At 49.6% G+C, this 26993-nt stretch overlaps 2 protein-coding genes across 2 annotated transcripts; one reads left to right on the forward strand and one right to left on the reverse strand.

Moving 5' to 3' along the window:
• Positions 1–907: 907 nt before the first annotated feature.
• Positions 908–8691, forward strand: KMO (kynurenine 3-monooxygenase; the record flags this gene model as incomplete). Its single annotated transcript, XM_080346673.1, has 15 exons — positions 908–961; positions 1887–1956; positions 2712–2809; positions 3756–3845; positions 4093–4141; positions 4888–4975; positions 5612–5777; positions 6282–6353; positions 6856–6977; positions 7150–7297; positions 7569–7626; positions 7736–7818; positions 8092–8193; positions 8275–8334; positions 8539–8691. The coding sequence occupies 15 exons, from the start codon at positions 908–910 to the stop codon at positions 8689–8691; spliced, it is 1413 nt and encodes a 470-aa protein (XP_080202799.1).
• Positions 8692–16675: 7984 nt separating this feature from the next.
• On the reverse strand, positions 16676–23238 carry ITGB2 (integrin subunit beta 2; the record flags this gene model as incomplete). Its single annotated transcript, XM_080347087.1, has 15 exons — positions 16676–16741; positions 17009–17175; positions 17280–17485; positions 17607–17826; positions 18538–18782; positions 19460–19644; positions 19902–20042; positions 20371–20460; positions 20601–20696; positions 20885–21040; positions 21407–21648; positions 21848–22018; positions 22246–22429; positions 22721–22809; positions 23154–23238. The coding sequence occupies 15 exons, from the start codon at positions 23236–23238 to the stop codon at positions 16676–16678; spliced, it is 2343 nt and encodes a 780-aa protein (XP_080203213.1).
• Between the last annotated feature and the right edge of the window lie 3755 nt (positions 23239–26993).

Below are 26993 nucleotides of genomic sequence, written 5' to 3' on the forward strand. Positions count from 1 at the left end.
TTGGCATCGTCACAGAATCACAGAATGTCAGGGACTGGAAGGGACCTCAAAAGCTCATCCAGTCCAATCCCCCTGCCGGAGCAGGAACACCCAGATGAGGTTACACAGGAAGGTGTCCAGGCGGGTTGGAATGTCTGCACAGAAGGAGACTCCACAACCTCCCTGGGCAACTTGGGCCAGTGTCTGTCACCCTCACTGAGAAGAAGTGAGGAACTGCAGGTTCCAGTTTGAACCCACTACCCCTTGTCCTATCATTGATTGTCACCGAGAAGAGCCTGGCTCCATCCTCCTGACACTCACCCTTTTTATATCTGTAAACGTTAATAAGGCCACCCCTCAGTCTCCTCCAGCTCCAGAGCCCCAGCTCCCTCAGCCTTTCCTCACACGGGAGATGCTCCACTCCCTTCAGCATCTTGGTTGCCCTGTGCTGGACTCTCTCCAGCAGTTCCCTGTCCTGCTGGAACTGAGGGGCCACAACTGGACACAATATTCCAGGTGTGGTCTCACCAGGGCAGAGTAGAGGGTGCCGTGGTGGTGCTTTTGCAGTGCCGCCCAGCAAAGCACCAGCAAAAGCCTGGCAGATGCAAGTTCTCCTCCTGCTCTGTGTGCATTTTGTTAGGACATCCTTGAAGCCTGCAGAATTGCTTTGCAATTTTTGAAAGAGGCCTTTGAATAAGGCTTAGCTGAATAACGCCGCACTCACATCTCTTCACCTAAGGCTCAGTGCGGCTAGCGGCAGTCTCTGGGCTGGGAGTTAAAGTTTAATACGAACCAGGGGAAAAGAACCCTGGCGTGACTCAGCTGCCCACGTCCTTCCCCTTCTCCTCCCCACCGGTGAGGGCAGCGCAGCAGGACAGGGACCGGGGACACAGCAGGAAGAAGCTGTGACCTGGGGGCTGCCCCAGCGATGGACCCCAATGACCCACGGGGGAAAAGAGTCGCCATTGTCGGTGGTGGTCTGGTAGGAAACACGATTTGGCTGCTGTGTGATTGCATTTGCCAAGGAGCTGGGGCTGTGAAAGCATTGCTTGGATATGGGGTGAAAGGTTTTTCTTAAAATCATTCCTCCCTCGGATGATGGGGTGCTGTGGAGGAGTTGGTTGAGTTCCCACTGGGGGAGGCAGCAAGGCTCATTTGAGCCCCTAAGACTTTGTGGGAGGAGAACAGTTCTTTCCCTCAAGGGAAAGCTTTGCTGCTGAGATATCCCAGAGACACAATGCACCTGACTCCAAAGGACAGCATGGAACCCTGCAGCACCTGAATCTCTCTTCTGACTTTTTGGCCATTAGCTTCTTTGTCCCTACGCTTCTGGAAAAAAGCCATGACATAAGCCTGTAGTTCTGACAGCAATTAATGATGGAAATGAAACAAGAGCAAGACAGACATCCATTTAAATAGCAAGCAGGACATATGTGTGCTGTCCTTTTCAAGGTAACATCTTGCTTTTGCACAGGTCCAGCTTCCCCTCCATGTTCCCACAGGAATGCTGCATTACCCTGAATCCTACTGAGGAAGATATGTATAGTCTGGAGGGAGCAGGGAGCTTGCCTGTACCAGCTCCTGTTGCCTCTGACTGAAGGGGTTGGTCCTGCTGTAATTAATTACTGTGTGTAAACAAGTCCTGAGCTAGTATGACCTTATATGATGAGTTTTGATGGGTGACTTTTGTCTTGGAGGCTCCGCAGGCACATCAGGGGTGCCAGAGAACTTATCTCCAGGCAGAAGTGGAGATTCTTCATCTCTAAGATTCTTCATCAAAGCATCTTTCTGTATATGCTGAGCTGCATCCCCTCACCACTGCTTTCCTTTGGTGCATCTCAACAATGATCTGTGATATAGTTGCTAGTGAAACACTTCATCTACTGTTCCTGAAACTTCTCTTGCAGGTGGGTGCATTAAATGCCTGTTTCTTTGCTAGACGAGGTTTCCATGTTGACATCTATGAAGCCAGAGAAGGTAAGTTCAGCTTGATCATCACTGCTTTCTTGATATATTTCTGTTCCTGAGGAAGCAAAAGAGGAGCTCTGTGAGCTGTCTGAAAGTGCAGAAAGAAAATGAAATCTGAAAGTGTGGCACTTCTCCTTGGTGGGGGGAGCATTTATTTGAAATATGTTGTATGAAAGGAATCCACCCTTCAGCTACTAAAATGATGCCCTTTTTTATATTATTTACTTAAATATTTACTCGAATCCTCACCTTTGAAAACTGATCTCTGCATGAAGAATTATAGCACAGTGCTGTCGAACCAAGCTGGATCAGAAGTTTGGAAGCAACAGCTGTTGTTAATGTTGCAGCATCTCTCTTAGGGTTAAAATAATCAGCTGGACCGGTAACCACTGCCAGGGGTGTTGAGGATGGCTGGTGGTGAGGTGGGCAGCAGGAGGGATGGGGTGCTTTTAGGAAGCTTTCAGCTCCGCAGGGCACCACAACAGAGTAAGGAAGATTTGGAGCCCAGGTGCTGGCTGAAAGGGAGAGAAATCCTTCGCCTTCAGTGTCTATCAGCTGACAGACTAATAAAACCTGGGTAGAGATGACAAGCCAAGCGGCAGATGAGAATGACACCATGGAAGATGAAACTCAACTTGAATGTACAGTGATGGGGAGGAGAAGCCCACTATCCTACCTGTTGTCACTCCAGGGATTTCGGGAGATGCCGCCCACACCAGGCTGTGTTATCGGCATCTCCATAACCGGTCACTCTTTCCACGCAGATATCCGGGTGGCCAGCCTTGCCCGTGGCAGGAGCATTAACTTGGCGCTGTCCCACAGAGGACGCCAAGCCCTCCGAGCTGTGGGGATGGAAGAGCAGGTACCCTGGTGGCCTCTATTGCTGGCGGGATCTCTATGGTTGACTTCAACTAGCCTCATTTCTGCTCCCCAAGCACAAAGGGACCACCACAACAGTAGCTCTGCTTTCGTGAGGGTGCAGGTAGACCTTTGCCACTGCTTGCCCACAGCCTGGGGACAGCCACCAACAGGGATTTCTCCCAGCCTGGGGACAGTACAAGGCCTGGGCAGCTGGGCTCTGCTCATGGCAGAGGGTGCTTCCTCAGGAGACTAACACTCAGAAAACACCTTCCAATATTTACATCTCCCCCATGCTCCACTCCCTCCTGCAGGGTGAGGGCAAACAGGGCAGGAGCCGGTAGACTCCCAAAAGAGCTGGAGTACCAGCAGGATGAGATGAAGGGAGCTGGCTTCTCCACTGACACATCCAGATTTGTATTTTCCCTCAAAACCTTGAGCTTTGGGCTGACCCCTGAAATCTGTGCACTCTGACTTCTGCACAGCACTCTTGGCTCAGAGCCCGGCGCTCCTCTGCAGGGTGCTTGCTACCGTTTGACATTCAGATGTTGGCAGTGGTGCAATGTCCTGGCTCCTGGTCTCTCCAGAGAAGGAGCCCAGGCTTTGACAGGTCATATCCCAGCATCAGGATATAACCTGACTGTTATCCCCTGCCCGGCCCAGCACCCTGCGGCTTTTCATGTCCCTTCTATAAAAAAAATTGGTTTCGCACTGATTTTTGTGAGAATGAGCTTGTAAGTAATCTCAGTAAAATGTAGTGGCTTAGTGTTGACAGCCCTGTAAAATTTTCCCCAGTAACTTGGATATCCACATGAAAATGTATGAGCAGAAAGCATCCCATTCAATCTGGAGTGCAGTGCGCGGGGATGATGGCGCTTGGTGGCTTGTGCCCTGCCGCTTGGCAACTCGTTTTTGGCCAGAAGACTGCGTTTTGTTTCCTTCTGTTTCAGATTGTGTCCAAAGGCATTCCCATGCGGGCACGGAGGATACACACGCCTTCAGGGAAGAAGTATTCTATCCCCTATGGGAAGAAGAACCAGGTACTGGTCTCGTGCTGCCACTTGGAGATGCTTTGCAGAGCACAAAGTGGCTTTGATGGCATTTGTCGCTCTGCAGGATGGACAGCCTGAGGCTCACGCTCTTAGAAAGGATGCTGTGAGCAGGAAGGGGATTGTGTGCCCCCCCGATTTTGGCAGGGCTGTTTGAAGAGGGTGGATGTTTCTCACCTGGCCATGCAGAGCGTCCTTCAGCAATGCCTCCTGAACCCCATGTTTGTTTGCCTTGCAGTACATTCTCTCTGTGGACAGAACAAACTTAAACAGAGAGCTGCTAACAGGTAGGTTGCCAGATCTGTTTACAAATACTTTTACACTCTGTTCACTTAGGGTGTTCACCCTAAATGGTTTGCCCCCTGAACAGGAGACTTTGGGCCCTAGGTGCTCTTTGCCCATGAGTTCGGCATAACCTGGTTCTCAGAAAATGCAAATGTGAACAAGCTGTGTTTTTAAGGAGAAAATCTCTGCTGTTTCCTTGCTGCTTGTCTGACACAAAAGGATATTCAAACAAGTCCCCCAAGGCCTTTCTGTGTGTTCATTCGGCTCTTCTGCATCCACCCTGGAGTGGGAGCCACTGCATCTCCTTCCAGAACAGCCAAAGCAGGAGATACCTCCTCAGCCTTGCCATGATTCGTGGCATTTCCTGCAACCTCTGATTGTACAGAGACAAATAGAAATTGGAGCACTGTGGTGAAGTGTGTAATCAGGCTGGGCCAAATTTCCCCAAATTTCCCATTGACTACAGGCGTAGCATTCTGGCCTGAATATAGTGATGGTGGAAACAGGTCAATGACTCATGTCATTGTGGGGAAGAAAGAAATCTTTGCAGCATTCCTTGCACTTTTAAAATAGTTTTCACCAGAGATGACCAAACCAAATCCTAGTGTGCCTTGCCTGCTGGCCATTGCTCAACACAGCAATATTATTTGATGTGATGGCAAAAGTCCCTATAATTTAGGGTTACCTTGGAAATATTTTGGGGGTCCCAGTTCAAGCCTCTACATGTAGCTGTATCTTCTTTTCACAGCTGCAGAGAAGTATTCCAACACTAAACTGTACTTTGGACACAAGCTTGTGGGGTGCAACGCAGAGTTGGGGACATTAACCATAAAAAGGTAACCCCTGCGCAAGCCTGGGATGAAGCACTGTGTTCAGTTAGTTTCTGCTTAATCATTCATAAAACCTCAACAATTGAGCAATCTGTTTGAAACTAGCGTGTTATTCCTGAGCAGGCAAAACTCAGTGTCAGCTTCGGAAAGAAGAGACATCAAAACAGGGTCCATAGGAAGGCTGAAAATATTTAAACCACTACCTAAGCTGCCAGCAGCCTGGCAACAGGTGAGGCACACATTGACCTGTGCAGGGAATAAATGTGCCAATCTCCATAGCGCTGGTTTTCAAACTGATTGCTCATCACAGAGGGCAGCTGACAAGCTTGTTTCATAGTTGTGTTAAGCTCTGGTCATGCCCCCTGTCCACCTGGGGATGCAGGCTCTGTGAAATTGCAGCATTATCCCATTAGAGCCTGTTACACTCTTGGACAGAGTTATGCTTTTGATAAACTACAGGGTAATAATTATCCAAATGCTGAGCTTCCCAGTCAGTGAAAGCCAGTCTTCCCTTGCCCTAGAAGATTAATAATGCTCGAGGTGACACTGGCATTTTGCAAAAGGCAGATTTGCTGTGCCCAGTGGTGCTGAACTGGCCTGGAGTTACAGCAGGACTGATCCGAGGGGCTTCCTTACTTTCAGATCTGACCAGCAGCCCTTGGAAGTCACCTATGATCTTATCGTTGGATGTGATGGAGCCTTCTCAACAGTCAGAAAGCAGTTCATGAGACAAGCGCGCTTTAATTACAGTCACGAGTACATTCCTCATGGTTATATGGAGCTGACCATCCCTCCCAAGGATGGAGACGTAAGTGTGCCTGTCCTGGGGGCTGCTATCACCTGTGCAGGTGTGACACCCTCCTCCCCTCTCATGGTGGCTCTGCTACAGCAGCTCTAGAGAAACTGATTCCTTGCTTGGGGTTCAGCCAAGGGATTAAAACTTTCCTAGGAGAAGGCAGGCATCTCTTCCTCTTCAAGTGGTGGGGCCGATGTCTTGATACCTGGCTACAAAAATCCTAGAGAGCCTGCCCCAGAGTAGTGGGGTTAACTCAAGGTCCTGGGGTATGGGAATGTGTCTGTGAGGAAATTAGTGATTGCAAACCAGATTTTTGCCTGTCTTTTCTACCCTTTCTTCTTGCCTTTGTCTCTCCCTCAAGCATCAGGTACCAGAAAGGGGCCCTGTGGTCATTGTGTCTTCTCATGGTACAAAGGGTGGGAAATGGTGTACTGGTGTGGAGAGGAACCAGAGGCTGGGCTGGGGAAGCTGAGCAGGGCAGGTCAGGGACATAAGGCTATTTTCCTTCTCTTTCAGTTTGCCATGGAACCAAACTACCTCCATATCTGGCCAAGAAACACCTTCATGATGATTGCACTGCCCAACATGGTGAAAACCCACAGTCACTCTCCCCTGGGGCATGGGATGGAGCTTGTGGGGATGAACTGGCTGTGGTGGCAGGCACATGGCAGGGGCTGGAAGGGCTGACAAGGTGCCAGGAGGGACCCCCAGTGTGTGCCAGGTGTCCCACAGAGCAGGGGTCTGTCTCTGCCTCACAGCTCTGAGGAGGTACCTGTGCCACCTCCCACATCCGAGGCCACCCGAGCCCCCTGAAAACCAGTTCTCTGCAGCTGGATGTTATAGACCAGATCAGGGAGCACCGGGCAGCATGCCGGCAGATCACACACTGCCTGTTTCTGCCTCCCCGCTGCCTGCCCCCAGTGCCTGCAAGCCCACCGTGGGAAATGGTGTTGCCAAGTGCTCATCCTCACTGTGAAAGCGGGTCACTGCGATTGCCGGGTGACAGGCCGGGCACTGAGCTGCTGCTCCAGGTGCCAGGTGCTCTCTATGGCCTCTGGGCTACTTTCTGACCTTCCTCCTCGGCTGGCAGGACAAGTCCTTCACCTGCACGCTCTTCATGCCCTTTGAGGAATTTGAGAAGCTCACGACAGGCGAGCAAGTGCTGGCGTTCTTCCAGTCCCACTTCCCAGACGCCATCCCTCTCATCGGAAAGTGAGTGCTGCCATCTCCCCTTCTCGCTCATCAATGCAGTGCTGCAAAGCCAGGGGGCACATCCTCACCCACCAGCATCCTGGTGATGGAGACTCTGCTGAAGCTGAGCTTGGGCTTGCTCCTCTTGTCTCTTGCGGTCCCACAAGTGAAGTATCTGTTGTTTTGCCTGAAGGCGAGAGCTGAAGCACGATTACTTTTTGCTGCCAGCCCAGGCCATGATATCTGTGAAGTGCTCCTCCTACCACCTTGCTTCCCGGTGCATGTTGATGGGAGATGCCGCACATGCTGTCGTGCCCTTCTATGGACAGGGCATGAATGCGGTAAGTTCAGGGCTGGCCCTAGGCCATGTCAGTAGGGGTCCATGGGGCTAGGACTAGGTGGGAGGGGGTTCCAGCAGCTGCTGAGAAAGGCAACCTCTTGGGTTTCTCTGCAAGAGCCCTGGCACAGTGGCCTGGAGTAAGACTCCTGCTCTGAAGCTGTGGTCATTGGGACCATGCATGCGCGAACAGCTACACTAGCTAAGCATCCGTGAGAGCACTTCTCATGATGCATGGTTCCTTCTGCCTGTTTACCTGCTAAATTTCCTCCCAGGGCTTTGAGGATTGTCTGGTTTTTGATGAATTAATGGACCAGTTTCACAATGACCTAGGTGAGTGAGCTGGACGGGGAGGAGCAAGAGCAGAGGATCCCTCTGCAGCTGAGGGCAGCTGGATCCCCTGCTGCAGAGCTGCCCAGGAGCTGCTGCTTTCTTCTCCCAGGTGCCTGCCTCCCTGAGTTCTCCAGGCTGAGAGTGCCAGATGACCACGCGATCTCAGATTTAGCCATGTACAACTACGTAGAGGTAGGTGAGCCGCACACCGACTCGTGGTCCTGTGGGCTGCGCACACAGTGGCACCCTGTTAGGATGCACACAGTGGACAGGGTGTCTGGCAAGACTCTGGTTGGGCTCTTGTCCCTGCAGACTTTGGCCTAAGAGCTCCTTGGGGATGTCACTGTGGCTGGAGAGGCTCTTCTCCTTGCAGTGACCTCCAGGATAGGCAGTGGGAGAGCTAGCAAAATGCAGGGGAGCTCTGCCAACACACCCTGCAAAGGGGTGATGGTTGCTCTGCCACAGATGCGTGAGCACGTGAATTCAACGTGGTTCATTTTTCGGAAGCACGTAGACAACTTCCTCCACACGCTCATGCCTTCCACCATCGTCCCACTGTACACCATGGTAAGGTCCCCACTACCTGAGCCGCCACAAGTTCCTCCTGGTTGGCTTTGAGGTGGTGACGTGCTCCTGCAACCCTCCCAGGTGACCTTCACCAGAATTCGCTACCATGAGGCACTTCAGCGCTGGAAATGGCAGAAAAAGGTTGGTTAGTTGTGGTGCCCATCTTCCCCATGTCACAAACCTCGTGAGCATCCTGCACACCAGCACTGCTCTGCGCTGGGGGCAGTTTTGGTGGTGGGATATTGCCAGGCAGCTGCAGGTGTGATTTCACTTGGTGCCACAGGGTACGAACAAACCTCTGATGATGCTGAGGTTTCTCTCTGCACTTTTTCTTTGCACTTGCAGGTAATTGATCGAGGGCTATTTGTTGTGGGGGCAGCAGGACTGGGTGGCACCTACTTGCTCATAAAGCGGCTGGCACGGGACTTCTGCATGGAAAACTTGTGGCGCTGGTCCCATTCTCTGAAGAATGTCAGAAATTTTCCTTTTGGCACATGAGTGACTTAAATGTAAGGGGAGCTCCTGGTTGCAATAAAAGTGGAGACACAGGCTGTTGGCTCAGCTGGATGATGCTGTACCTCTTGGGATGTGGCCGGGCAGCTCCTGCAGCTCCTCTGCCTCCTGCAGTGGTGATGGTCCCTCTCCCTGGGTAAGAAGAGTCCTACAGGGGCTCAGGTGTATCTGCCTCACCTCAGCAGCCTTGTCTCAAGTGATGTGGTGTGTTGTAGAGCGAGATAAGGACTAAGCAAAACAAGTCGATTCAATGTGAATCACGCTAAGCCATTTATTACAGAAACAAGTCGCCTTATATACGTAACTATATTCTAATCATGCGTCCACGCTCCAAGCATGGATTCGTTAAATGAGTATCGTGGGCTGTCCATGCTCTGGAGTCTCACTGATGATACGTCCGATGATTCACGCCACGCCAGGAGCCCGGTGATTGAGGAACGCCCCTCTTTCTCACAGCAGTCTGTTCTCGAAGTGGCCTTGAGATACCTTTGAGCCTGACTAATTCAGCAACAGATCTTTATCTATCAAGACCCGTTCACACTTCCCCCTTTCTTTTCCTGAATTAGTCAGGCCCCTTAAACCGCACGGTGCATCATTTTTGAAATATACTGCAACATAGAACACGTGATTAACAACATAATTACAATTACATATAATGCAGTTAAACCTTACTTAATAAGATCAAACAACTACCTGCCTATTCTTAAAACCTTAATTCTACTATGACAACCTTATTAACACACTATTTTAATAGATTCAAAATAACCAGACAAGTTAATACAATATATTCTCTTAAATTCCTAAAAGATTTATAACTGCGCAGCTTATAGGGTAACATACTTAATATCATCAGCATATACTAATAATTGAATTAATATCTTAAAAGTTATCTTAACCTATTTAAAAGATCAATAGCTTAACCTTAATATCCCTTTTAAAACTTTATCAGTTGCTGAACTTAGATTACTGTGATAGAGATATCTCATAATTTTACCTTATCTATGCATTGACTATCTAATCATAATATCACCCTTTTGGATCTCCTGCTGATTGTTCAAATTGCCATTCTCCACAGAAGGCACACCACCTGCTTGCTAATAGGCTTCTAGACCACCAGGTCTGCGAGCATCTGTAACACTGAAATAGGATCCATGGTTTACATCTGAAACAGTCCTCACAACTTATCTCCCTCCTGTCCATCTGCATCCGTTGAATCTTTGTTGAATCCACTTCAATCCTTGGCCTGTAATGACACAAACATAACCCTTTCCCCAGGTTATCAATTGATGTGGCCTTTTTAATTGACTAGTGATTTGACCATAACTAATGTAGGTTCTTTCTGATTTAGCATGGTTTTGGGTCATACTTGCAAAGTATTTCATCACATACAATGCTTTTGACAATTGGTTTTGTGGTGCTTCCCCTACTTCCCCCCCTTTTTTTTTTCTTTTTTTTTTTTTGTAAAACAAACAAACAACAACAACAACAAAAATTCAGAACCAGATATGTGCGTTGGATCTTGACTACATACTCAGAATCACAAATAAAATTTAGAGGTTCCTCCTTAAAAAGCTCTAAGTAATGTAAAGCTGTGCCAAGTTCTGCTAATTGGGTTGAACCTTCAATAATTTTTACAGAATGACGCCAATTGTTATCTCCACACCAAACCACTACAGCTTTATGAGACTTCCCAGAACCATCAACAAAAACCTTGCAAGTATGTAGGATCAGACCAAATACAAGTATGGCCTATGACCTGATGTTAAAGACTTGCAGGTTCTGCAGCAGTTTACATTTAGGCATGCCAAAAGCTGTGCTGTTAAGAAAACCAGCTAGTGCAATTTATAAAGACATAGATTACAAATAAAAAAAATCAGAATTATATTTCACAAATGGTACATATATGACAAAAGGATCATGGTCTATTAAGACTTAAATTCATTCCCTGCATTTTCTTGATCAGAGTGACAATTGGTATATAACAGTCAGTATATCAGTTTGCTAGCAATCTCATCATACTGTCCCACAATAGCCACAGGTTGTTTCTATGTTGTAGCTATAGACAAATCTGCAAGTCCAATCGAATGCAGCCAGCCTGTAAGGTTGTCATAAATTCATTCCTCAAAGTTTCTAATTCCATTTTGGCTGTCATATTTATTGGATATCGTTTTCCCTTACCGGATCGAAGTCCTGTTTCAGATCTATCAGTGTAGTGTTAACATTGGCTGTTAATACTAGTAGAAATACAGCATTTGAAATTTCCTTGGAGATTTCTCACTTGCACAAGCAGATCTGCAGCATCCCAGCAGCTTCTTGTAGGCCATGCAACTAAACAGAATTCTCAGAAAACGTTATTTGAGCTTACAATTTACTTAACAAATCCTAACCTAAGAGAGGTATAGGACTTTCTGGCAACTACAAGAATTCATGTATTAAAACTTTGTTCCAAATTTGGCATTCCATTGGTCACAAAAAATGGCCTTTCTTTCGTTCTCTCCTATGACCTCAAAAACTAGCATGGTGAATTTACTAAGAAGTCTCTTACAACTAATTACCACAGAATAAGTCTATTAACAAATTTTTGGTTTAATTTTCCAGTTTCATTAGAACTATGGGTCTGCTAAGGATGCCTTTAAACTTCACCCTCGGACTGCTCCAGTCAGTATTACAGCACTGCAGTTGGGGGGAGAGAGAACCCCCCCTTTCACTGCTTTAAAAGCAGGCAGCCAGGTTTTTCCTTTTTTTTTTTTTTTTTGTTTTTTTTTTGGTTTTTTTTTGTTTGTTTGTTTGTTTTTGTTTTTTTTTTTGTTTCTTTCTCTTCTTACTGCAGTTCAGATATAACCAAGGTCACGCAGCTGGCTTATCTCAGTTACAATGAGCTGTACACAGGCCTGGGATGTTTTGGTCTTTTGTTTTCCCATTTCATCCCAGCCATAATACACTTTATATGCAATTTCAAGTAGCTCAGAAATAGTTACATTCCTTAGCTCCATTTACCTTTTACAATTTAGAAATGTCAAAAAACAGTATAAACCAGTATAATAAACATAAATCCATTATTCTATTTTCCTAAATATAAATCAGTTAATATTCTAGCAACTTTTAAATACAACCTCTTCTAAATTCACATCTATCATAGCATTTTAACAATTTAAATGCTTTTCTAACAATATAAGCAATTACTCTAAAGTGTAAGGATGCATCCTCAGGGGGAGCAAGGTGGAATTTTAGCAGTGGAACCGGTTCCCATTTTGTAATTATCTCCCCAAACAAGATTCTTTTGGTACCAAATATGAATATGCAAACTAAAATACTGAGCTCAGATATGAAAACCATATACCAAGTTCAAATAGGCAGATGGATCACAGTTACACCAATATAAGACAATATCTCAATTTTTTGTATTGCACCTTTGGGCCACCTACTGCTCAGCCAGGTGGAGGTACCTCTGGGTCTCCCTGACAAAAAAAGTCAGTTGCGCGCTGAAACCCATCCGCACCCACCGAGCCAGACTGAGCAAGGCCTTTTTTTGTTTTGTTTTGGTTTGTTTTTGTTTTAATGTCTCGTCTGGTGCGCTACAGCTGTTATTCCCAAACCAGGATTCTTTACATGATGTGCATACAGAAAGACCAAATCCAGCACACTGAGATGAGACACAGCCTGTCACAGAGTTGCGCAAGTCTGAATGCTGGAATAAAGCTAGCATGTTAGAGAGAAAAACAACAGCCACTACACGTAAAATCACACGATCACATTCACGCAGTAAAGAACTAAATTACTCATGATCTTCTGAATTATCACAAAATGCACATTTTGAGTCAACGGATTCTCATGATTTAACACACTGTGAACTTATCGTACCATATAGCACAGACCTACCAAAATTGCAACATACTTAAACAGATACCCACAAAGAAAACAGGTTAATAAGGAAAGCATCTTGCAGACTTTAACAAGTTTTCTGTGACCTGTGTGTTATCAGTTAACTCTCTCTCAGCTTGTTGAAGTTCAAAGCACCCCGCCTGTAAAACTGTCTGAAATGATTTAATGATCTCTTGTAGGGATTTATTTTGTCCTGACCTTCTGGCCTCAAAAACAACATTAATTGCAACAAGATTCTATTTTCCGGACACTTTTCCCAATCATTTAAGTTATACCGCAGCCACCATTAATTACAATATTTTACAAGATCTTCCTTCCTTATAATTCTGAGTGCTTTCCTAAGTTTTAAAACACCTCCCAATACTGATTTTTTAGGAACACAACTGAAAACAATTATTCCTGACCCCATCTTGCAAGTAAAAACCTTGAGAAGGGGGGGGGAGGAGGGGAGGAAGGCACAGGGCTGCTTGCAACGAGAATGGGAAAAGTGGGAGAAGGTTTTACAGCACACTTAAAAACAACTAGTAAAACAATTAACTCACATTCCTGACAAGCTGCTTGATTTTCAGAGAGGCAATACACAGGAGCACATAATATGTACTGGAAAACTTGCAAATAACACATTGATAGCAAACATTAGCATTCTCTATTGCTAATCTCAACACTAGTGCTTCCTTAGCTTCTAAGTTTTCGGCCTGCTTACTGATGGCGTCTTGAAGATGGTCAATAAATTGCATGTAATTCTCATTGGGACCCTGATTAGTAGTTGCAAATGATTTGGCACCTCTCTCATAGCTTGATATGCAAGATCTGTTGACTGCCTCAGGATTTCAGAAACTTATCGTGTCTGTAGTTGCGGTGTGTCAATTAGTGTCTCTTCCAGGAGTTGTGGGACACCTGCCCCCCCTCGACGAATCCCCATTGTTCTGTCCTAAATGATCTATAGCTGTTACATTTCACACAGTTCTTTTGACAAATTATCTGACTCCAGTTCCTTGGACTGCTTGGTCTCCTTAGGGTCGTGTGATGGTACGGGAGGCCATCCACTCCGTAATTTTCCTCCCCCCGCCCCAGACTGCTGAATCAGTGCCGCTGGCACAACAGGGGATGGAGTGGGGAGGGAGTCAAAAGACACGATCCAGGTAAATTTCACAGTCATTTTTAGGTTTGTTATCAGGCTGCAACGCTGGAAAAATTCTGGCAATGGTAGCCCGCTCAGCCTTAAAGTCTTTTAAGGTGGAAATTTTAAGCTTCCATTTAGTCGCTAGTGATTTAGTTTCTTTATCATTTCCATTGCTGACCTTATTCCATAATTTCTGCCCTATATCGTCCCAAAGTTAACGTTTAAAAGCCTTCTCATTTTCTTCTGGGTAGCCATAAATTCTATACCGAATTAATAGTCCACATATGTTACTTTCTTCTTATTTAAGTCCTCTCATAGAGAGAATAGGCAGGAGGAGTTTAACTACGGCTTCTTCGTCAAAGGATTTATTTTGCCCAAGAACTTCACTCTTCCCTCCTCCTGCTCCCAGCCGCTCATCATTTACAGTGACTTCTTCAACAAAATGCGGAACGTCTGTACGCCTCCGCCTGGTTCTCAGTCCAGCTGATCCGCCTCCGGCTGGGCCGCTCTAGGCTTTTCCCCATGTTCCGTGGTACGCTGTTCAGAGTATCACGTCGGGGTCACCAGATGTAGAGCGAGATAAGGACTAAGCAAAACAAGTCGATTCAATGTGAATCACGCTAAGCCATTTATTACAGAAACAAGTCGCCTTATATACGTAACTATATTCTAATCATGCGTCCACGCTCCAAGCATGGATTCGTTAAATGAGTATCGTGGGCTGTCCATGCTCTGGAGTCTCACTGATGATACGTCCGATGATTCACGCCACGCCAGGAGCCCGGTGATTGAGGAACGCCCCTCTTTCTCACAGCAGTCTGTTCTCGAAGTGGCCTTGAGATACCTTTGAGCCTGACTAATTCAGCAACAGACCTTTATCTATCAAGACCCGTCCACAGTGTGTCACAGGCTGGGTGCAGATTTCATGGGCAGTCCCAGACAGCAGGATGGCCACTGGAACTGGTTGGGGTGTCCCAGTCTGTACTGCTGACTTCTGCTCTTACCAAAATCAAGTCAATACCTTGACTTGAAAATCGATTGTCTTCTTCCCCACACCAAGCCAAAGAAAATATGGTTCAGTTATTCCTGGTGGAAATGAAACAACTTTAAGAAAGGATGTTCTGGGGCAGTGCTTGAAGCCTGGAGAAAGGGCCACTCCACACCTGGCTGAGAAATACTTCTGACTTTTATAAGCAGGTCTCCACAGAGGAACCACCAAGCCTTTTGGCTAAAGCAAGCTCAGGGGCTTGAAGGACCCTCCTTGCTCACTGTTTCCTCTTTGGACTTTTATGTGTGCCCTAGCATAGACTTCTGTGTGATTATATATATATTTTTTAAAAGTCTGGATCCCTCATAGATTTTCTCTAATTGTCTTCTGAAGCACTTTTGTGGTTGTACTTGCACTGCACACGCTACATGAGCAGTAAGACCTGCAGCTGCTGATGAAGGAGATCATAGAATCCTAGATAGCCTCTTCATGTTCAGGTAACACCAGCCTCTGCCTGGGTCCTTGGCAATGGGCTTTGCATCCAAGACCCAGATCCCTAATGGGTGTCTCTGGTGTCTTTGCGCAGCCAGGCACGGGGTGCACAGGACCTACATGGAACTGGGGGTCCTTGTGCCAAAAATAGCTGCAGGCTGGGAGAGTACTGGGGGAAGTATCAGACACACTTTCTTTCTCCTTACCTTGCCCTAGACTCTCACAGTCACTGTTGAAGAACAGCAAAATAACCCAAATTAACCTCTGATCTGACATGGTACAGACACTCTAATTTAAGGTGTTTTACGCTTCAGCTCCTGTCCTTAGAGGTGATTCTTAGCAGGATAGATGTATTTACTTTATATATTAATTTTTATTAATGTTAAACCTCTTCAAAGAGCAAATGAAGATGTGACATAATGCAGGTATCTGCAAATTTTTCCCAGACTTAAAGCAAATAAGGAATTGTACCGCTATTTCCCAGGAACAATCCCACAACATAAGAGCAATTAGCTGCTGTGCATGCTTTGGAAAAGCGCTGAGCCAGAGATGCTCTGGATACTGCTGGACCTTTTGCACACCTGGCCCTCGGGGTGTCTGATGCACTTGCAGAGCAGTGAAAAGAGCACTAGGGGTGGTGCAAGAAGCTGTGGAAGAGCTCTGAGCTGCAGGCAATGTTTCACTTGCTTGGTGACAGCATTTCATAGTTCAAATAGTTCCTCCTTTGCCCCCTCGTCATGAAGAGGGCCCAAAGCCTGGCAGAGGTGAGCCAAGCTTGCAGGAGCCCAAGTAGAACCACGCCTAAGATAGGTCTGAGAGGGGGGCAACACTGGGGAGCAGTTGATGGTTTGCAAAAAAGATTCAGTGCATATTCTCCAGCTGCTCTTCATCTGTAGGTACAGGTGCTCACTAATCCTTAGGGCCCATCACCTCACTGCAGAGCAGACCACCAGCCTGGAGAACCCTCCATGTCCAGCTCGGCAGTGAGTGCTTTAATGGTGGGGACCAGCATGTCTGGGGAAGGCACGGAGCAGCCTGGACGCAGAACCTGCTACAGCAGAAGAGAGATGGCAGGTTTGAAATCCCAGCTCCAAATCAAGGCTGGAAGCACTCTGTGCCTGCAGCTGATTTTAGGGGTTGGTGTCCAAAGCTCCTGCCAGAAGGCAAAGCTAGCATCAAGAGCTGAGACAGTCGGTATGGAAGCTGCTGCGTGCGTCCGCTGGTGAGACCTGCTCTGCAGTCCCATCCACAGCAAAGCTGCAGCTGTTCCGTTCTCCCAGCTCCACTAATCCAATTGTTGAGCGCTGCACCAGGAGACAGGCAAGGTGCAGCCCCTCAGCCAGTACCTGATATGCGGGTGGCCTCTTGGAAGAAGGGAACAACAGGAGAAAGGAGAGGAGGTGGGACCCGTAGTCTGAGTTTTCCTTAGCCTGGCGTTTCTTTATTTAATGGTGAGTCCTAGTGCTGCCAGGTGTTGTTCCAATTCATTCCCCGTTGAACCTGGGGTTCACGACTGTGGTGGTGGCACTCTTGAAGAGGGGGTTATCAGCCTGGAGGGAGAGAGGCGAGAGGCCCACATTTTTGTGCTATATTGGATTTCGAGCGGAGCGCTACCCACTCCACCTTTCCCAACACTGATGGTGCAGACAGTGTTGGAAGAAGAGCCCACAAGCTGCTTTAGCCCCCACAAAACCAGCCCATGGGGAGGGCTCAGGTCTGCCACGGCCACCTCTGGAGAGGATGTCCTCTCCAGGTGTCCCCACCACATGTATGTGAGCACCCCAGCACACCCCACCAGCATCCATGGGCTCTCTTACATCATTCCACTTGGCCTTGGACTTCTCCTTCTCAAACCGGCGGTATTCCCGGCGGTCAAACAGCTCCATCAAGAGCCGCCAGATCAGCAGGAGCACCAGGCCAATGAGGGCCACACCAGCGACGGTGCCTCCCACGATCAGTGCGATGTTGGGAGGCTCTGGGCACTCTGCAGGACAGACAGACAGCATCCAGCTGCAGCCCCTGGTGAGACCACCACAGGAGAGCCGGCAGCCTGCCCGCAGCGGGGCAGGAGGAGCAGGGCTGGGGTACCTTTGTTAGAGTCAACGATGACAGTGTACATCTCCTCGCCATCATCCTGGACCATGCGGAAGGAGATCCAGCAGTTGTTGGAGTCCTTCTCCTTGCACTGCCTGCTCTCCTCCGTCGATTCCTCAGCCGTCCGGATGTTGGGGCAGGCCTGGGTGCAGTTCTTTGCGAAGGGGCCGCTCTCGAAGGCTTTGCACTCCACGCAGGAGCTGCAAAACAGTTGGTCACAGCTTACCTCTGCGGGGGCAGAGGTCCTCTCACCTGGCTTTGGCTGCCTGGCAGGTGGGGGGATCCCCGCCGCCCCCCGTGCCATCTCCACGTGTCACTCACACGTATCTGTCGCAGGGCGAGGGGCAGCTGGGGCACTCCAGGCAGAAGGGGGGCTGGTACTGCCCCCGGCACTGGCAGCGGTTGCAGTGGCAGGTCCCACGGAGGCTGCACACGTTCTTGCGGCTGTTCAAGCAGTTCTCCGTAGACTTCTTGCACTGACAGGCGCTGCCCTGGAACTCAGGCTTGCACTCGCACTCCCCGCAGTTGCACGTCCCGCGGTCTGTAGGGAAAAACCTTTCATACTGGGATCCTACAGAGATCCAGGTCACCCTTCCTCTGCTCATGCTTGGAGAGCATCACCCATCCTGCAGTCTCCACGCCACCTTCCATGAGATGGTGGAGGAGGTCCTGCATGTGGCAACAGCAGGATGTGCAGTTCCAGCTGAAGGGCCTTGGACAGATTATACAGAAGTATGTTTTTTAGGAGTGTAAGAAGTGATAGCCCAGGCCAGTGAAAACAATATCTTGGGTCGGAAAACTGCCCCATATGTATGATGTATGAATGTCCTTGGGCCTGGTTTGTGAATGAGTGGGAACGTAACTGAAACAAACATAACATCAGTGTGGTGTGTTTTTAATAACAATTATTGGAAAAACATCTTTTGTAACATGTTAGTCCAGGCCCATATCTGTAAATCCTATAAACTGTCAATGGCTAATAAAGGCCTCAGCCTGGCTCAGCGCTCTGCTCTGCTCTGCGCTCTTTGCTGAACAAGATCTCTGTCTGTGCGTGCATCTGTCTGTGTGTGCATCTCTGTCTGCATCCCGGTGTGCGTCATTTCTAATTGCCGCACCTGCAGGCTGGTGCAGTGGGACCCAGGACCCCCAAACCCACCTACTTGTGTTTTGGCAGAGAAAGGCAGCATCTCCCAGGGGATTTAATCTCTCTAATCAGTGCCCTGGCAGAGAACCCATTGTGCGGATGCATCACCTTTGCCGCCGCAGAGGGAGCCGTTGAAAAACTCGCAGTTCATGTTGTCGCACTCGCAGTAGGGGCCGTAGATCTTCCTGTCGGGCACGTCGCTGGCGTGGCAGATGCACTCCCCGCACACGCAGTCCCCCAGCCCCGAGCAGATGACCGAGCTGTTGTCCCTCCTGCAGCTGCCCTCCAGCTCCTTGCTGGTCTTGCCTTTGGTTTCGCACTCGCAATTCTTCCCCATGTAGCCGAGGTTGCAGCTGCCATCAAAGGAGAGGAGCGAGGCTGGGCCAGTGGCCACAAGAAACACCATGGGGCATGTGTGGGGCTCAGACCTCAACTGAAGAGGAGCAAATCTGGGACAGCCTCTCTAAAACCCAGCCATGGTGTGTTGGTGCAAACTCCGTGCTGGAGCAGGGTTGCTGACCAGGAGGAAACCTCAGAAACGCCGTTCTCTGTGATGGTCGTATTTACAACACCAAACGGTTGCCCAGAAATTGTTATATTTATAATTTCCAAACCCTTGCCAAGGAGATCTGAGTGTTTCCTGAGGAAACCCAGTCTTTTCCTCTCCCTGTCACTGAGGGGCCATGAAGCAACAATTGCACTTAAATAACGGCATGAACTACAGCCCAGAAGTGGGATTTTGAAAGATTTCTACAGAAATCTGTGTCCACTCAGTGGGTGGGTTGGATAGTTGGATGGGTGGGTAGTGGGATGGGTGAGTGGATGCCCTTAGGAAAGCGGCATGGATTCCACCAACAGAAGAGAGAGCTCACCATGTCCCCTACTTCCATGAACATAAACCACCTCTCTGAATAAGAAAACTGGTGTGAAGCTGCAGAACCGAGCCCTTGGCTTGACCCAAAGGCCCTTCCCCAACAGCTTCCCAGCTCTGGTAGCATCTGAGACAGTGTTTTGGGGGGACAGCACGTACCTGCAGATCCCGCAGACGACGCTGCCTTTCCCACTGCAGGCGGTCGGGTCGGGCTGCTCGTCGCAGCTGCAGTTGCAGTTGCTGTCCAGGTGGACAGTGAGGGTGTCCGTGAAGCCCAGGGGCCGGATGGTGAAGGACTGGCTTTCGATGCACTCCTTGGCTGTGACCTTCACTCTGAAGGTGATCTAGAAAGTGCAGAGTGAGAAAGGGAAAGGCCAGAGTGGTCAGGTAGCTTCAGCAATGGTGACACTGGCCCCAGGCTGAGCACACACACATCCAGTGCAACTGAGGATCCCCCCATCCCACAGCATTTTGGACACTCTTGGCATTAAATTCATGTAAACAGAAAGCCTGGAACAACAGGCTGGGTTTGTGCTGTTACACAGGATGGGTAGTAGGAACCCTGTGAGCCAAGGGGTGTTCCCGGCGCAGGGGAACATACCTCTTCATTGATCTTGACGTTGTCACACTGCCCTCTGGCTTCATCCGAGATGACATTGCCTTGACTGCATATAGAGTCATATTTGACCTCCAGGACATCTGGCAGGGTGCTGTGTTCCAGGATGATCCGTGAGGAGAGGTTCTGTGATGAAATGGTTGAGAAAATGCCATAAGTCCAAGAGGAGACCAAAGCAAGGGGGTGTGGGTTTGCAGGTCAGGGCTTACCCCCAGCTCAGGGGATAAGGGCAGGGAGCAGTTCAGGCTGGGGCTTCAGCCACCTGGGGTGGTTCTGGAAAGGCAGGTGATAGCATTGGAGAGGCAGGAACCTCTTGCTTGCTGTAGGCAGAGGGACTCAGCATGTCCTGTCCTCAAAGCCCTGGTCCCAACTGCCCTCTGACCGTGAGGACAGATGACAGGAACTGCTCCAAGCCCTGCCAGACAGAAGAGACACAGCCTCCTCCAGCACTTACATTGTAGGCTTCCTGGATGAGTTCAACGATGTTGCTGGAGTCCTCGTTCAGCTCTCCCACTGCTGACTTTGGGATCATCTCACTGAGTTTCTGCCAACAGAGAGCACAGAGGTGAGTGGTCCCCCTCAGCTGATGGTGGAGCAGGGGGAAGCAGCAGGAGGACATGCACAGCTGTTTCTGTCCTCCTCGGGAGGGACAGGAGGTACCTGGACCATCTGAAATCTCCTTACCTTGTAAACATCCACCATCTTACTGGTAACAGCAAAAATGGGCTGAATGTTGTTTTCAGCAAGTTTCTGGACCAGCTGGCCAACAGATGGGTAGTCCTAGGTGGGGAGAGGGACACGGCACTCAGCACAATCTCTCCCATCAGTGGAAAGGTGGAAAGTTTGGGTTTCACAGCCCGAGTTATGGTGATTATGGTGCCCTTGTGGTCTCAGCAGCAGGCTTTTTTTTCTGCCTGGAGGAGCAAGGCTGAGGGTGTGGAGACACCGAGCAGCCCCTGGGTACTTACAAACTCATTGCTCTTTTTGTACATGTTGTCCTCCAAGTGGCACTGGCCGTCGTTGGGGGTCAGGATGGCCCCAAGCTTGCCATCACCAGCAAAGTGGAAGCCGTCGTCGGTAGCGTACACCAGCAAGCGGGTCACGTTGCGCCAGCCGATCAAGTCCTGCAAGCAGCATGGAGACCTGTCTCTGAGCAGGGCTGGGAGGACAGTGCCAGTGGGCATGGTATGGTCCTTGCCAAAGCACGGCAGATCTTGTGCTGGCCACGGTGTGGGGCAGGGGGCATGGAGGAGGTGGGTTACAGATCAGGGTCAGGAGGCTCTGGGGTAAGATGCTCTCTTGCTCCCCATCAGTGTAACCTGCTTGGCTGCCAAATTGGGACTTATACACGGGTTGCAAGTACATGATGGGCTCCCAGAGCCCACCTGGAGAGGGGTAGAGCCACCTACTGAGGGATGGTCCATAAGTGTGGGTCACAGCCCTCATGCCTGCCCACAGCTGCCATTAGCAGGATGAACATGGGGACTCACTCCGCACACCGCTGCCTGCATCATGGCATCCAGCCCTCCCTCTGGGGCATCCAGGTTCCCCGAGATGAACTGCTTCCCCACTTCGCTCTCGAACTTCTTGGCATCATCAGTCAGCGAGAGGATGTGCTTGTAGGCGAAGGGAGGCTGGCATGGAGTGTCCTTGTTGGGGCAGGGGTTCTGCAGCTTCTCGGGGTGCGTGTTCACGAAGGGCAGCACCGTCTTGTCCACAAAGGAGCCAAACCCTAGGGCATCCAGGACCACAACGTTAGGGGCAGGGGCCGGAAGGTGTCTACTGGCCCCTGTGTACATGTCCACATCCCTTGCCCTTGGCAGAGAGCAGGATGCTGCTCGCATCCCGCTGCATGCATCCTGCTGCCTGCATCCCACTCCAGCTCTGCAGCAAACAGCTGTGCCAGGGTCCCATGCCGGAGACAGGCTCACCTATGCGTCGAGAAGGGGTAGTGCTCTCCAAGGCTCTGAGCAGCTCCCCTCCCAGCTTCTTCACCTTCTCCAGGTCATCCAGCATGGAGTAGGACAGGTCCATGAGGTAGTAGAGATCGATGGGGTACCCCATGGCACGGCGAAACTTCACCTCGAAAACAGCGGGCTGGCCTGTGGGATGCAGATTCTGGGATCAGCTGCTGTGCTGTGGCTCACATGTCACCCTATTGCCCACCCCCTGCTGGGATCCTCCTCTCTTTTGGAAGAAAAAGGGAGGAAATGCATGCTGTGATGTGCTGCTGCATCCCTGCTGCCTGCCCTGCCATTTGGGGAGCACTAGCCTCCAGCCGAGCCTGCGGACAAGGGGAAGGGTGTTGGGAGTGCCAGGCAGACCGTACCTATCCGCAGTTTCAGGTGCACAGCCTGGGGACTCAGCTGTATGTCGCTGCTTAAGGGACTGTTCTGTGTCCTTGTAGCATTGCTGGTTGGAAACTGAATCTCGTCTAGTGGGCATCCCCTCTGCTGAAGCTGCTCCACGGTGTCACAGCGGACAGAGTCTGGCTCACCAGCTTTGGTGAAACCCTGTGTTGCAACATCAGTGGGAAAAAAAATCAGAGGAGCAAGGAAGTGAACGGACTTGTTACAAGATGACCCAGCTTCCAGACCAGGTCTCCAGGGTATTGATGGAGAAAGGAAGATTGGAGGGATCCCATCTGTCAGGTTTCTCCTGGTCCCATCCACCCGGTAGGACATGAAACACTCTCAGGGCATAGTCTCCTCCCTGCACCATGTGCAGGGTGTGCAGGATGAGCATCCTGCTGCCTGTTAGCTGACTGCTGGGGGCTGGCAGCGCCAGACGCTGTGTGCACCTACCGGCTTCTTGCACCAGGCACAGTCAGGACCAGACTGGATGCAGTCGTTGCATGTCCCCACCTTGATCTTGGGGCACTCCGTGGCAGAGGCTGGAATGGAGAGAGGCAGGGTTGCTGTGAGGGCACTCAGGGGAGGCAGCAGTGGCACCACAGGGTGCTCTGACATCCAGCACCATGTACCCATGCTGTTCTGAGCCCACCTTGCCTATAAATCCCATGCTGGGGGCTCTGGCAGGGTGCTCACCTGCCTCGCTGTCCCTCAGCTGGAGTGGCTTGAGTTAAATCCATATCCCAAAAAGTGCAGGATCTGACCCTTGCACACCACTCAGTGCCATGTTCCCACTGCTTTTGGGCAGCATTTGGGTTCCCCCCCTATTTCACTGCCCACATAAGGTACCGAAGGAATGCACTGAGGAAGGGCAGGTGGGACTCACCTGTTGTCACCAGCAGCAGCACCCAGGTCACCACCGGCAGCTGGAGGCAGCAGTTGCGCAACATTTTCTGCGAGACAAAAAGCATCTCTGTGACTGCCTGGTGCATGGCAGCTGCAGGGAAGGGAGCCCTCGAACCCTATAGAAAGTGGCTGCAGAGGGGATGTGTCCTTCCTGCAGCCTGTCCCACTGTGGGCAGAGCCTGAGAGCCTGACACTGCCACAACCCCAGGATCGGGCAGCCGGGGCCAGGGTAGCCACCCCGGGTATGTGGGCTGAATCAGGATGGGTGCTTGTGTGCTTTTACAAAAATAAATTGGCTTTGAATAAACATACATAGCTTTTGGACTAAATGTGGAAGTCATCAGAGCAGGCACTTGCACTGTATTGCTATGCATTCTGCTGAACTGCTGCAAAGCTTGATGCAGTATTTATCCAGACCCTTCTACCTATATATTTATACCTACGTAATAGTGGAAAATCTCAAGCACTGCATTTAGTTTTCACTAGATGTGAATTTTTTCAGCTTCTGTGTTGAGCTATATATGGATGGAAATTGGAATAAAAATTAACAAAAGGACCACTTCTATTAATTAACTAGCATTGTGTGCTGGATACACAAGAAAAAAAGTCTGTTACTACTTGCTTTACACATAACTGCTTCATCAAGGAAATGAAGTATTTCACGTAGTCGGTTAAAATAAGTTTTCCTGCTGAGGGTTTCCAACAAGTGAGGGTTTCCAACACCAGGCCATGGGTGACCACTTGCTATGCTCAGTTCCACCAGCATTTCAAAGCATGATAGAGACCCCGTTCTTCACAAGCACATTCTCACGGTGCTTGTTCCAGCTGCTCACACTACTCGCTTCTTGCCCCAAAGCACATCTGTTGATCCCAGAAATTTATACCATCCATAAAGTTGGCTAAGTTGCTCTCACGGAGCAATTTTTCAGTGTGTGCCAATGAGATCATGTTTGTTAATGCTGTCATTTCTCGTAATGCCTTCCCCCAGCAAAACCCAACACCGTAGTGGCCTTGCAACATGGACACACACAGGGAAGTGAGAAAAGAGGAATTTGTTAAGAAAAAGGAATAAGAAAGCATGAAGGAACAACAAACATTGCCCTTTTGAGTAATATTAGGCACAGCGTCCAAAAACCAGGTCACCGATTTTGAAATAGCTCTGACGCTGACCTGAGCAAGAAAACCACCACTCCCTGGCTGCTGACAACTTCGCAAAGTGCCATCAGCCCCGTCCGTGAACCTACTGGATTAATGGCTCAGAGTGAAATGGGAACAAGAAAAAAAACCACGGGAAACCTTCAAAAGGCACTGAGGCCAGGTTAGTATGCAGGGCTGCTCACATTCCCTTCTGAGACATCAGGATGTCCTTTCTTAGCTCATCAGCCTCTGTAAGACACCAGACAAGCCAGGGATGACACTGTCAGCCTTAAAAGAAAGTGTTCCTGCCATCCCACCTGCCTGCTGTTTCCAAGCGTTTAGTTACTGCTGCCATGCCAAGGTGTGGGGCAGTAGTGGCATGGAGTGAGCTCTGTGAGCTCCTCATCCATGCTGGAGGTTAGGGGTTCCTGCTTATAGGCTCGTCTCATAAAACAGAACAAGTTTTCAATTAAAAATAGATTTTTAAAAGCTCTCAAATCCTAGAAATAAAGTGGGAACTTCAACACATGCCCAACTCTGTCTGTTCTTGAGTTTTGTAATGTAGGCTTCACTTTGTGGGCTGGATTTGGATGCCTATCTGATTCCCAAAGCCATTTAATTTTCCTTGCTGTGAGAATGTAAAGCACACCCTGATACCAGTGGAGAGCAGCAGAAGCTAGCTCACCACGTCTTTTCTCCTATTGCGGAGGGAAATTGTTCACCGGTGCGTGGGTGGATGAGTGTATATGTGACGTAGTGTGACTTTCAAAGAGAACAAATGAGGCTTCTGCTTTTGTCTGCCTCCTTACAGGGTTCGGAGGAGGGGAACACAGGTTTTTGGTCTGACTCTCTGCATCAGCAGGGCCCAGACAGGGGTCTCAGCAGTGTTTTCTCCAAGGCCCTCAGCAATCCCTTTGCCCGAGTCCCAAACTTGCACTGCCACTGCTGGTCCTGGGTGCTCTGCTCCCTGCCTGGGATGTTGGTTTTTTCCCCTCTTTTTCATAAATTAAGGCAAATGGAGGGATACACGCAGTCCATCCTCCTGCCCTGGTGTGAAGGGGCAGGACTGCAGAGCTTTACAACCACCTTTATGGGGAGCGGGGTGCCAAGACCGAGCGCCCTGGCTACGGACAGGGCACGTGGCCACCAGGCTCCACTCCCTGGCCTTGGCTGCGTGATGGCATTGAGGGGAGAAGGCTGCACCCCAGGACCAGGGTCCTTCTTGGCCCTGAGCTCTGATCTGCTCACCACATGCACTGGGTGGCTCAGGAGCCCTTTGCAGAAACCACTAGGATATTCAATCTATGAAGCAGCTCTCGCTTGCTGTATGTTATGTACTTGGCATGGGTTGGGCAGGGCAAGGTGCTCCTGAAGGGTCTGTGAGACAGAAAACGTGAAGGTGGCCTCAGGGAAAGTACGTGAGGAAAGGGCTGGGTGCAGTCCTACCTGTGGGCAGGGGGCAGAGCTGGGGCACACCAGTCTCTCAGACACTGGGCAGGCTGGTGGGATGGAGCAGGCTACTGTGCAGCACAGTTGGGATATATAAATAGGGCTGAAGGGGAAGTGTTGATGCTAATGGCAATCTCGTTGCTATAAAAAAGATGAGTGTTCAACAGCAGGGACGGGTCTTGCAGTCTGTTGGCCACAAGTCCCCTTTAGTGATTTGCTAAACATTTGTTTCCCTGCAAAACAGGAGGATGTGCTTTTGTGCCCAGTATCCCGGGAGGACTCCTGGAGCGTTTGTACCATCCGCCTGCAATGGTGAGGTCCCACTAGCATCAGTGCTTGTCCCCTGGTGCCCCTGGGTGTTTCCTCCATGCTCCCAAGCATCCCCGGTGCTGCGTCACCATCATGCTGTGACAGAGGCACCAAGTATTGCACCCAGCAGCGCTGCTCCTTTCCCCCACTACTCTGGGTGGCCCCAGACCCCATGCACAGGTGGTAAACAGGCAGAGTAGAGTGAGAATGGGAGAGCGGATGTCACTTGGCCTGTGGTCATTTCTTCCATCACTTGGTTGCGTGAGGTGGATAGTTCCTGTCAATGCAAACTGCCATATGCAGTGCTACCGACTGGTTAACACTCCCTCTGTGCAGAATACCACACTCAGTCTGTGTGTATACGTATTTATATATATATATATAAATTACCAGAAAAATATAAAATATATAAAAATCAAAATATTTTTATACATGTATATAAAATTAATATACATTACTGTGTCCTACTGTATGAAATGTGTATATATGTTATATATATTTCATTCCAGCGGTCTCCAGTGCTCGCAGGGGATGGGTGTGTGGGATGAGCCCTCTCCCATGTGCACCAGGTGCCTGGCCCATCCTGTCCCTTGGCGCTGAGTGCTGAGGTCCCTGGGTGACTGTGAGACACTTGCCCTGCCCTCGGAGCCTGGGACCTTGTGCTGTCGTGTCTCCCTGGGTCAGAGCCCTGCCTGGGGGTGAAAGGGGATTTATAAGAGCAGAGAAGCCATTTCTTGTGTCTCGTCTCCAGTGGGCATCACCCTGTGGCTGATCCCAGCAGGGATGCTGTGATGGCTGCTGCATTTGCAGAGATACAGGACAGAGTCCCTGGGCTAAGCAGTGACCCAGGGACCTGCCCGAGGGCACAACCCGTTCCCTGGAGGTGGCAGAGCTCATGCTTTGTGGAAGCAAAGAAAGAATCCTG

Source organism: Nesoenas mayeri, assembly GCF_963082525.1.
Source record: "Nesoenas mayeri genome assembly, chromosome: 6".
Lineage (NCBI taxonomy): Eukaryota > Metazoa > Chordata > Aves > Columbiformes > Columbidae > Nesoenas > Nesoenas mayeri.